Raw genomic sequence first — 12,047 nt, forward strand, 5'->3', positions numbered from 1 at the left:
GATTTGGTCGCTCTAGCTTGTAAAAATGATATGGTGTTTTTCTGCAAAAAAAATGATATGGTGTTTAATAAGAAGAATTACTTCTCTCAATTGTAGGTTATTTATTAGCATAAACACATTAGCTTCATTCGTGGTCTATTCTACATCGATCGGGGTATGCCTAAGGTGATCAAGAAAGTTTTCTCCAAAGATGAATGGCATTAGTCTGCGGATCAGCCCTCCACCTCTCCGTAGGCAATTAGTCAATTTTTGGCATTCTTTTTGTCTTTTTATGGTCATGTGTCATTTCGGTTATATGCATTTCAGTTATGCAGAGCCAGGGTATAAACTCGCATTGCTTGTATCAAATTGATGTGACGTTATGAGTCAATAAAAGCATTCTTATAAAAAAACCTATAAGTATAGAATATATATATACATACTAATTCAGGATATTAATGTATATTTAATAAATTAATGTGATCTATCTATGCTCGCAATGTCTACTGACGGTCAGATAGACCTAAAACATTTGACTTGTATACAACTTATACATTAGAAATGAGAAAGAGTTTTGCACACACAAAAAAGATAGGATGTATCTAGAATTTTAACTGATATCATTGGCTAAAACAACTAGGAGCATCTATAACCAGACTCCCCAAATTGATCGGGCGGACATAGGACCACTGTCCAAACAGTAGAGAAAAAAAAAGTTGACTCAACCGGGCCCCCTCAAAGCCTCGTCTAGACTGTCTGGCACCTCATACCCAGCCCATATAGGGAGGCAATATGGGGAGTGTATGGGCGTGTCCGGTCATTGGTCATGCGTCTACTACATAGGATTTGGCCCATCATGGATCATCTTTTTTCTTTCTTTTCTTTCTCTCTCTCCATCCTCAGCAATCACATACATGTAACCGAAAGTATAGGAGAAAAAGATGAGGTTATGATTGCGTATACGGATAAATAAGGAATCAAAACGAACATGTCCGGACACTGACCGGGTACGTCCATGGATGTTTGAGAGGACCAAACTTGCCCAGTCCGCTATAGATGCCCTAACACGCTAGCTGTAGCCAGGTGCCCATACACTTCTTCCCTAAACGTCCAGATTGTCTGGTACCTCATACTCAGCTCATATACGAGGGCAATACGGGGAGTGCACGGGTGTCTCTAGTCAGCAGTCCTATGTTTACCACATAGGATTTGGCCCATTATGGACCATCTTTTTTCTTTCTGACCTTTCTCTCTCTCCATCCCCATCAATCACATGCATATAATCCAAAGTATGGAGAAAGAAATGAGGATATGGTTACGTGCACGGATAAATAAGGTCTTAAAACAGACATGTCCGAACACTGACCAGGCGCATCCACGGACGTTTTAGGGTCAAATTTGCCCAGTCCGGCTATAGATGCCCTAATACGCGAGCTGTAGCCAGGTGCCCTTACGCACAACCTACTTAAGGTAACCGGCCGGCCCCACTGAGTAGTTGGTGTAGAGAACGAGTGTTATTTCAGCCGTTGTTGCCTCCATTCCTGCATATATAAAACCTAAGCAGCGCTTTGCTTTCTCCTTCTCTTAGGTACTAGGTACAACTAGTTAGACGAATATTAGAAGCTCTACCTTCCCCACAGCAGATCAGCCCTCATACACTTCTTCTTCTTCTTCTTCTTCTTCTTCTTCTTCTTCTTCTTCTTCTTCTTCTTCTTCTCAGTCCGGTACTTCCCTTGTGTATCTATCACTGGTTCTGGTCGGTGTTCTATATATCTACTTGCCTTCTTCATGGTGTTCTCTAACTTGATCTAGGTTTTCTGCCTGCTAGCTCTTAGATCTGAGAGGGATGGGGAGGGGGAAGATAGTGATCAGGAGGATCGACAACTCGACGAACAGGCAGGTGACCTTCTCGAAGCGGCGCGGCGGGCTGCTGAAAAAGGCCAAGGAGCTCTCCATCCTCTGCGATGCGGAGGTTGGCCTCGTCGTCTTCTCCAGCACCGGCAGGCTCCACGAGTTCTCCAGCACCAAGTAATTAATTCGTTTCACATAATATACGTCTCATGTGCTATGCGGATCCTCTAATCGCTTTTGGTTAATTAGGTTATCTTCTGACCGTTTTCTGTACTAGCACCCCCTGCTTCCCATGTTCTCCTCTCTCTTTCTTTTTTTTCGAAAAATAACAGAAGAATAACAGAAGAAATCCCTTGCTCTTCTCACTAGCTAGTTATGTCATATTACTAAGATGTGTATATAGATCAGTTGAGGGATATCTCTCTCTTTACCACTACAGTTATTTTTCAACGGATTTGCTTGAGTTGCAGTTGCAAAGAATTTTCTTAAAATCTAGTCGGCGTGTCCCAGCTATTGCTTCTATGGATGTGTATATCGTATGATGTAGAGGCCGGGGTTATCCCTTTTTTGAAAGAAAAAAAAACTATTGCTCCTTGATCCCCTTCTTTCGGGTTTGATAGGGGGCATCGTCGCCGGAGATCCTTCAGATCTACGAGGAGGATCACACGGCGATGTGAGCTAAGACACAGGCAAAGCCGAGATCCACGGCCTGGCGAGAGAGCTCATGGTCAACGAAGTCGAAGATGATGACCTTGCTGGAGAGATCGTGGGTTAGGGATTCATGGTGGGGTCACCGACGCCGGAGATGCACTCATGCACCCTAGGCTTAAAGTGAAGGGATTTGGTACCATGGGATTTGTTTGGGACTTGTGAGCTGGCGCAACAAGGGGATGTGACTAGTGGGCCGATATAGGATTGGTGGGTCAACGAGGAGGACTACAGCGGTGGATCTGAAGGTGGCAAGTAGTGGATATGTGGGATGGTCGCGACGATACCAAGATCGGAGCGTGGGTTTCTAGGGTAGAAACTAACTACTAACTCACGCACACATCTGGGGAGAGAGAGAGAGAGAGAGAGAGAGAGAGGGGTACAAAGGTCATTGAATGACCAATATAAGAAGTGAGTCTAACTCACTTTGTTTTTTTAGGGAACTAACTCATTTTTGGTTAGGGGAGTGGATGTGAATTTGGATTCTTATTCTTTCGAAATCAAAAAACACTCTAGGGGCTTCCCCTACTGCATTCCTTTTACAAAAAAGAGATCCAATGGTAGGTAACAAGAACTTATTCACAAGATTTTCTGAGGGTGGACAAATTTTTTTTAGTTCACCATCGGACTTATCATTGTTGATTTACAACTATCTTAATATAAAAAAAATGGTATTTCTTCTAAACCTCTGGTCCTTGGAAATTAGAGACATATTGGTCATGATATACTCTTGGTATGAAGGAGCATTAATGATTATAAACTATCACTCCGTTTCTAAATATAAGTCTTTTTAGATATTTCAATTAATGATTATAAACTATCACTCTGTTCCTAAAATGAAAAAAATATATTCCATTTTTTTACATATACAACTGAGAGGAGAATTATATATCTTACTAAATATGTACTGACATGTGTAACCAAGAGAAAGGGTCTAGTGGAGCACCACGGGCAATAGTACAGTCTAAAGGGAACTTAAAGAATGTGATGGAATTGAAATGCCAAGACGTAAAAGAGAATTATATGATCAATTTGGGCAAGAGTAATTATATTCTGAAATGTTCCATATATTATTTATAGATGGCATGGGTTAATTGGATCATACAACACAGCTCGTCCCTTATATGTTGGTATATAGACTAATCTATGGGTGATCAATACTCCCATCTCATGAAGTGAAAGAGCAAATCATGAATAACTCCAGTATGGCAGTTCAATGTAAGAAGTTCAATGGTTAAAATTGTGAACAGTGAACATCTTAACTGACATATGATTCTTACTTGTTCTACGCATACACAGAGACCAAGCCCCAAGTTACCATTCTTCAACTTAGGAAGTACTCCCTCTGTTTGAACTAAAACCACAACACTTATTTTGCAGGGAGGGAATAAATCTTAGTATACCGTGCATTTGAAAACATGTGGGATGGTACTCCCTCCGTCCAGAAATAATTACGCAGAAATGGATATAAAGGATGCATCTAAAACTAAAATAGATCTAGATACATCTATTCCTCTGACAAGTATTTCCGGACGGAGGGAGTAGTTTGTAACATTGTAGAGATAGTGTGTATTTAGATAATTAAGTTATATCTAACAGTTTAAATGTCTTATTATTGTCCCCTCCAAGTACAGAAAAGGAAAGACTGACGGATGTATTTTGTTTTGCCTGTTTGCATGTTACTGTGCCAGCATGAAAGCTGTGATAGACCGGTATACCAAGGCAAAAGAGGAGCAGCCTGGCGTGAATGCAACTTCAGAGATTAAGGTATCCATGCATAGTAGTTAAAAGAAGATGACTACGATCAGAGAGTTGCTAACACACGTGTATGTGCCATTGGCTTAGCTGAGGGCACCTTCTAGGGCTTCTTGGGTTCATAGAAAATTAAAATATAAATGATATAGAAATAGAAAGTTTTCCTTTATCAGCACTATTCATTCGTTCGGTTCGAAAGATATGAAACAAAGGAAAAGTAGAGGAAAATGTCCTTTGATCGCACTTCCAAAGGAAATGTGCATGAAGTTTACAATCCGCTTGGGCCTCCTTTTAGAATTTTTACGCATAAAGTATGAGAAGTGGCATAATAACATCCTAATTAAACTTTTCATGTGATTTGACTGTGTGGGCTCATGTGTTTTTCTTATTCTTATGAACCAAGCGTGCAACTTTACAGAAATTTTATGTTATTCCAGTCCTCTGTTTTGCACATTCATTTCTATCATATTCCTGTGTGTCTTCCTAGTTCTATGTTTTTAGCATGAACTGGTTTAGTTTCTTCTCTAACTAAGATGGTGTTTTTCTCGCCGGTACCGTGGTCAGTGGCGGAGACAGGGGGGCTGGCAAGAGCCAGGGCTCTCCCCATTATTCTAAAGTTGTGCATATATATATGCTTGTTTTGTGTCTTTAGTCGCTTAGATTTCAAGAAAATGCATGTATTGGTGTAATTTGGCCTCTCTTACCAAAAATTTAAGTCATTTGGCCCCGGTGATCTTTGATTCCTACCTCTGCCACTGACTGTGGTGTCTTTCAGGCAAGCATGCATCACCATGTGTCTTGTTTGAAGGAGTGAGGAGGCCGGAAAGACCCCTCACAAATTAGAACTGACTACTCAGATGCTAGCTTTGCTCATGTTTGTGTGTTTGGTTTGAGCTGAAATTTACTGGTTCGATCTCTGTCTTGACAGATAAGATTTTGAGAACCTAAAGACCTATCATAAAGTGCAGATCAGTTAGGAATCACATGACAAAATCTACGTATCCTTCAGAAGAAGTCCTATCTTGCTAACCATCTTGTATTCTTGTTCCATTTTCTTTTCTTTTTTCATTTTCTTTTTTTAGTTAGTTTAGTTCCTTCAGTTTTTGTTATAGATGTTTTGGTTCATCTTGTAAGGGCATATACAATAGTACTCCCTCCGTCCTGAAATAAGTGTCTCAACTTTGTACTAACTTTACCATAATGTTGTACTAGAGTTCAGACACTTATTTTGAGACGAAGGGAGTACATAATAGTTGTACCAGATCACTTATAGACAAAAATGTAGATAGAATGTACAATTATTTCTCTGGATATACTCAGTTTTAGCGATTACCCTTTGTGGGTATAATCATACAAACAAATCCCTACAACAGCAAAACCACCATTCGTGGTCTTTTATTTTTATTTTTCTATGTAGCAGTCGGTTGGCTGAGTTGATCTTTTTCTTTTCTTTCTTCTCAAATTTGTTCTTCTAAATACAAAATGAAATGTGTGATCCTGTAACAAAAATCTACATTACCCCCTAATATTACCCTTGTCTTGTAGTAATTCATTGTATATGAACTTCAGAAATTAAGGTATGCTTGCATGGTAGTGGGGCAAATTATCAAATATTTCGGCCATGATCTGAGGATTGCTGACAGATATGCATGTGACGTTGGTTTAACTGAGGGCAACTTCTAGGGTCAAGGTTGCTTAATTTCTTCTCTGAACTAAGATAGTCTTGTAGAGGCTAGGCGTGTGCTCATTATACTTTGTATCCTCTTGATGCTACATTTTGAGTTAATAAGACAGTTTTATCAAGAAAACTAAGATGTTGTCTGGCTACCTAGTGCCGATACCGTGACATCTTTCAGGCGTGCATGCATGATCATTCAATTTTATCTGTTTTCTGCTTAGTTAGATAGTTTTTTTTATGCTGAGTTAGTTTGGTTTTGGTTCGTAGTCTTTAAAGACATAATACAACACTATCACATACTTCTGATCATTTACAGACAATAAAATAGATAATTTGTAGTACAATGGTACTACTTTTGGACATACCGTTTGCAGGTAGAAGCTACAGACAACATTATGACAAGAGCAAAAACGCCATCAGCAATTTGTCTATAAAATCGTAGAGTGTGCATACAACTACAGAAAGACTATTGCTCTCTTTTCTTCTTTCCTAACTAGCAAGTCTTACAGACGGCTGACATAAGACTATCGGACATACCTAAGTTGGAAGTTCTCAATTTTTCCTTCTAAATTGCACCTTGCTGGTGAAGTCGTGGACAGAAATATAAACAAATTTCTATTAGTACAGGAGTGCCAGGCAGCTTCAGAATAACATGCTTGTTACTCAAGACATGTCTGTCGGTAGTTGGTACTTGGGCATGTGCATGTGCATGTAACTGCAATAACTAGAAGACTGACACTCCGTTGCGCTGTTACGCCCTTCCTCCTGAAGCCACACTTCAGCGGCTTGGCATCAAAGAACAGCCACCACCCCACCTCTTGTTCGAAAATAAAGTCAAAGTTGGAACCCTGGGAAGTGATATCACAACACAATAGCTGATTTAGACGAGTAAAAGAGTATATCTGCAAAAGTAGAGCACTGAAGCAGAGCCCAAGCATGAGATATTTTGACTGTTAAGTAGATCTGCAAGCCTGGGACATACATAGCATTTGACGCAGCTGCTCCTGTCTAAGAGCTCCACTGATTCTGCTACACCCTGCTACTCTGTGAAGATCATGTAGCACAGGTGGACAACCAAAATTAGCGCACAACACATACTGAACCTCAGAATCTGTCAAGTATCTTACCTCCCATACCTGCTGCGCCAGCTTCCAAGTTCATAAATAGTAGCTGCCTAAGACTGAGAGGATATGACTTGAAATGAAAGTTACGTTGTCTTTCTTCCAGAGGAATCATGCAAATACTGGATGAGGCCATGTTGATGTACAGTAAGGCTTGAACTAGTTGGGATTACTTAAATTAAATGGTTAGAAGAGAGGGTAAGGGGAAGGTGGAGGCTTATAGGTGTGCAGCCACACCATCACACTAAAAATCCTCCGTGTGCATAATATTTTTAAAATTATTACAGCAGCAATTCTGTTTTCACCAAAATATTTGAATTCATACCCTGAGAGCACTGGCTGTACATAAATTTATATGCAATTTCACAGATGCGATGTGCCAACAAAGTGAGCAATTCTTAATGTTTGGTCCATAACTCAATTCAGAGTGATATATCTATACATGTTGCTACCTGCCAGTAGATGAAAACATAAGTATTCTACTGCCTTGCTTCTAACATGTGCATATGCAGTTGTCGAGTAATTATATTGCTTTAAATTAGCACAGTAAGCCAATCATTTCTAGATCAATTTTGTAGAACATGTTTTAAAGTTTAGGGAAACTAACAGAACTTTATGTTTTTAAAGTTTAGGGAAACTAACAGAACTTTATGTTTTTTCTGATAGCTTTGGCAAAGGGAGGCAGCAAGCTTGAGGCAGCAACTGCATGACTTGCAAGAAAGCCACAAGTATGGTGATCTTCTATTAATTCTGCAAAGAAAATAAATCACCAATTAGTATCAGAGGAAGTAACTGCTACATACTGTAATTATCAAACAGACATAGGAAATTGAAAGTGACTCCCATTTACACACAACAGGGTTTTACTAGCAATACTTAGAAGTATTTCAACTGTATTAATGGAATGCCATGAGAAACTATTTTGCATGATTATAGGCAACTGATGGGAGAGGAGCTTTCTGGCCTAGGTGTAAGAGATCTCCAGGGTTTAGAGAATCGGCTCGAAATGAGTTTACGCAGTATCAAAACAAGGAAGGTTATTACATGTGTTATCCATCCTCTGTAATTTTGTGTTACTGTTTGCTTCAATCTAATGATGCAGAAAAATCTATTAAACAGGACAACCTTCTGAGAAGTGAAATTGAAGAGTTACACAGGAAGGTTTGGCCTTACAATTAATGTCCTACTTATATTATTTCAAAGAACTCTGCATGCATAGAAGGTTTCTACTAACATTTTAACTTCTAAACAAACTCTGCAACAGGGAAGTCTAATCCACCAGGAAAACACAGAACTGTGTCGTAGATTAAACATCATGTCACAACAAAAAATGGAACTGAGCAGAAAGGTTTGGTGCACAATCCTTTGTCAAAAACTTTAGTCAAATGATGGCACGTTATCAGAAATAAGCTAAACTAACGACTTAATTTCAGCTCCAGAGCTGTGAATCAGGAGGTGCCACTGATGCAAATAAAAGCTCTAGCACTCCCTACAGCTTTCGTATTGTACAAGACGCAAATATTCCTGCTAATCTTGAACTGAGCCAGGCACAACAAAATGAACAGGAGCACTCCGAAACAGGCGCTCCAGCACTGGGGTAAATATTCTATTCTAGCATCCAAAAATTGGATTATCCCAAGAAGTATACATACACCTAATCAAGGACATATGCTTTTGAATGTAGCAGACTTCAACTGTCCTAAGACGATCTAATACAATCTGGGCAACATCATGGTAATCAAAAATATCAAATCATGATTCAGAGCACTTGGAGTTGGATAATGTAGCATGTTGTGCGCTATACTAGCCCATAAAGAAAAGTGCACAGACTACAGACAGGACAGATTATGCTGCCAGGGGCTATATTATATTGAAGTTGTGACATAATGGTTGTTTTAATGATACTAGTTGTAACATCAAAATTTTTATGCTTATGCCCACATGACATTATAGTAATTGTGTATCGATAGCTGTGTACAATCAGCATTAATTTTTCTAGTCCTTGTATGAACTAATAACTAGGCTGGTTGATACTTCAAGTCGATGCTAGCAGATTTCAGTTCCCACATTCCACCTGGATCCTATAGTGCGGTCACGTTAAATTACAACGTTCTTCAATCTTCATTACTTTACTCCCTCTGTAAACTAATATAAGATCATTTAGATCACTAAAGTAGTAGTCTAAACGGTCTTATATTAGTTTACGGAGGGAGTACTTCCACAAGTACAACAATGTCCAAAATTCAGAAAGCATGGATCTATGATGGAAACGTATAAAAACCATTGGTTACATGCAAGGGTGAAGGAGAGGCTCCACCAAGGTGAACTCTAGCACCACATACACCCCCAAACAAAAATTAGTCCAACGAGATTCTTGTTAACACTCAGTAATACATGCCGAAAATGGTCAGTCGTGGAACAATAGCTTGGTGTCACGATCAGACCCGTTAAGGTTATACATATTGAGATGAAGAATTATACTACATTTCAGTGTCTTACTTGCGCCTTGTTTGCAAGTAATGCAGGTGTCCTACTTGCGCCTTCCCCGCAAGTAATGCAGTTGTTGCCTCATGCTCGGTGCCGCCACATGCATATCTGGTCAAGTGACAGACCATAAGCATTAGAATATTTCGTAGCCGATGCCAACTAATTGATAATTTGATATACAGCAGAAAAGTGAATGAAACGTGCATTGCTACTTTAAACAACTGACAACGGAAATGGAGAGATTGCTACTTCATACAAAGTGTAAATGAAGCCAGCATAGTGCTAAAACTAGTGCATCATCAGAGTTGGGGATATTAGCTACTTATTGTTAAATGGCAACAAGGATATAGATAGTGCCCTGAGGTGTACTACTCGTGGACTAGCACATGAAAAACACGGCTAAACAATCTGAACAAAAAAGTCTGAAATTAACTTATGGCGTGGAGATAATACGCATTTACTGTATCACAAAAAATCAGGTCCAAATTCTTTTCACAGCTTCACAAACAAACAATGGGGATTGAAAATTCAGATCCAAATTCTTTTCACAAATTTATGAGGATTGAATATTATCCTGTTGTTAGTATTCAGAGATGGATTTGTCCTTTTCCTTTTGGAATTGTGTTTCGAACTCAGATATATTAAAATATGTAACATGACCCATACATGCTTTTTAATGCTGCAATTTTTTATAAATGAATAAAAACAAAAGAAATGCATACATGTTGTATGAATGCTGCTATTTATTTATTCTGCTTCTTCCAGAAAATTGGGTGGTCTAGGCACTAGTAGACGGAAGCGGCTCCTGTGCCGTGCCCTGTGTGCCGTTGGGCCACTGACATGGACCTGAAAGTGCTGGCGCACCGGAAGTTGAGCTTTCCGAGAGTACAAACATTGAACATACCGCTCAAATTTCAGTGGAATAACAATCCGCATCGCAGGCTTTCATCTAATCCCCTGCAGTACATGAATCTACATCTACGCCACAAATGCCATCTAAAATTTTAAACAGCCTGCGGCCAAATCAGTCAATTTCAAGCTCGAACCCTACCGATGAATGAAACCTACTACTCGAAACGCCAGATCTAGCATCCCCACACCACCGCAGCACAAGCAGCTCAAACACAAAACGTAGTAAGAGAACAAAAGTAGAGATGCAGCAGCTGTACCTCGAGTCCTCCGCGAGCTCCGGCCACCATCCAGCCAGAACGGGGGTTGTTGGGTGCGTGCGTGCGAGCGCTGATGGTGGGTCTGGTGGCGCTCGCCGGCCTTTTATAGCGGGGGGGTGGAAGTGTCTGGAAGGATCGGGGCCGATCCAGAAGACCCTAGTGGGGGATAGAAAAAGGCGGGGCATGACGATGACGACGCGGTGGAGAGAGAATTGGCCTTTCGGCGACGGCGAGAGGGGGAGACGAGAGAGAGATTAGGAGGGAAGAGATTTGGATTTGGGGATTAGTTAATTGCGGGCCTCGGCGAGGCGACGAGGGTCAGTGGCCGCGCACGAGGCCACGTCGGCGCGCGCATTTTAAATGGAACAGGTGTCGGGGGGCGGAGCGCGGGTTGGCCAACGGGAAAGCCGCGCCTCGCCTCGCCCAATGGGGCTCCGCCTTTCTATATGCTCTGCTGGCTCGGTTTGAATATTGGGAACGACGGGCCAGGGTGGCCCCGGGGCTTCGAAACTTCGAGAAACTTGTACTACAATTATGATCTAAATCATCCATTGGGGTGTCTTCATAGGGGTGTAAACTAGGATTAAATTACGCAGGATCACAATAATGGGAGGGGGAAGATCACATGCTAGCTAAGGCTGGTCATAGTGGGGAGTAACTTAGACTAGTGTCATGCATATGACACTAGTGTAAGTTACTATCTTCATAGTGCAAAGTAACATAGTACTCCCTCCGTCTAGGTGAGCAAGTCATCTTAGGTTGTGCACCGTGATCAAGGAGGAGGGAAAACCAAGAGACATTAATGTTTATTTGTTAATTAATAGCATTGCATGCAATGAACTAACCACTGCATGTCGTGTTTGATAGTCTCAAGTCATTAAAAGCATGCACACCCCTTGTCTCTTATTGGTTGATATGTGAAGAAACAAGAAACAAGGTAGAAGTTAATGCACCGTGCCTTAGTATTTTGGGATTATTTGGTTTTTATAAGATGACTTACACACCTAGACGGAGGGAGTAGTAGTATCATAAATTGCTTCATTTATTATCTCATAGAATCATTTTGCCTCGGGAAGCGCTATGTTACAGTAACATATTATGTTACCACAAGCATCTCTTTCCTCATTAAATACTTGCCACATAAGCAAAATTGTCTTGGAATGTGTTAGGCCTTATACAATGGGAGATGCTTAGGGAGGTGCTTAAAAAAATAAACCGAATTTTTCTGAAGCACCGGTGCCTATTTCTACAGGAGAGACGCTTAGTTAAGCGTCTATCCTGTACAAATAAGCACCGGTG

The 12,047-nt window shown here is 40.5% G+C and overlaps 1 protein-coding gene and 1 long non-coding RNA gene across 3 annotated transcripts; one reads left to right on the forward strand and one right to left on the reverse strand.

The window, feature by feature from the left end:
- Positions 1-1,488: 1,488 nt before the first annotated feature.
- LOC123138138 (MADS-box transcription factor 57) lies at positions 1,489-9,131 on the forward strand. 2 transcript variants are annotated; one of them, XM_044558047.1, is made up of 9 exons: positions 1,489-1,703; positions 1,808-2,007; positions 4,230-4,305; positions 7,759-7,820; positions 8,029-8,128; positions 8,212-8,253; positions 8,357-8,440; positions 8,526-8,689; positions 8,777-9,131. In XM_044558047.1, the coding sequence occupies exons 2-9, from the start codon at positions 1,826-1,828 to the stop codon at positions 8,793-8,795; spliced, it is 729 nt and encodes a 242-aa protein (XP_044413982.1). In that variant the 5' UTR covers positions 1,489-1,703; positions 1,808-1,825; the 3' UTR covers positions 8,796-9,131. The 2 variants fall into 2 exon arrangements, with proteins under 2 accessions (XP_044413982.1, XP_044413983.1); XM_044558048.1 differs by having other exon boundaries at positions 8,780-9,131.
- On the reverse strand, positions 6,373-11,060 carry LOC123138139 (uncharacterized). The gene is made up of 4 exons (XR_006468887.1): positions 10,749-11,060; positions 9,592-9,687; positions 6,954-7,842; positions 6,373-6,819 (listed from the first exon to the last, which is right to left on the reverse strand). It is a non-coding gene; the product is annotated as an uncharacterized lncRNA (long non-coding RNA).
- Positions 11,061-12,047: the final 987 nt, after the last annotated feature.

Source organism: Triticum aestivum, chromosome 6B (assembly GCF_018294505.1).
Source record: "Triticum aestivum cultivar Chinese Spring chromosome 6B, IWGSC CS RefSeq v2.1, whole genome shotgun sequence".
Lineage (NCBI taxonomy): Eukaryota > Viridiplantae > Streptophyta > Magnoliopsida > Poales > Poaceae > Triticum > Triticum aestivum.

What these genes read in the sequence shown, in the direction of transcription:
- LOC123138138 (XM_044558047.1), top strand. Translation starts at nt 1,826, where the DNA reads ATGGGGAGGGGGAAGATAGTGATCAGGAGGATCGACAACTCGACGAAC. An exon ending in CACGAGTTCTCCAGCACCAA is followed by an intron (nt 2,008 to 4,229) that starts GTAATTAATTCG and finishes TTACTGTGCCAG; the next exon opens with CATGAAAGCTGTGATAGACC. An exon ending in ATGCAACTTCAGAGATTAAG is followed by an intron (nt 4,306 to 7,758) that starts GTATCCATGCAT and finishes TTTTTCTGATAG; the next exon opens with CTTTGGCAAAGGGAGGCAGC.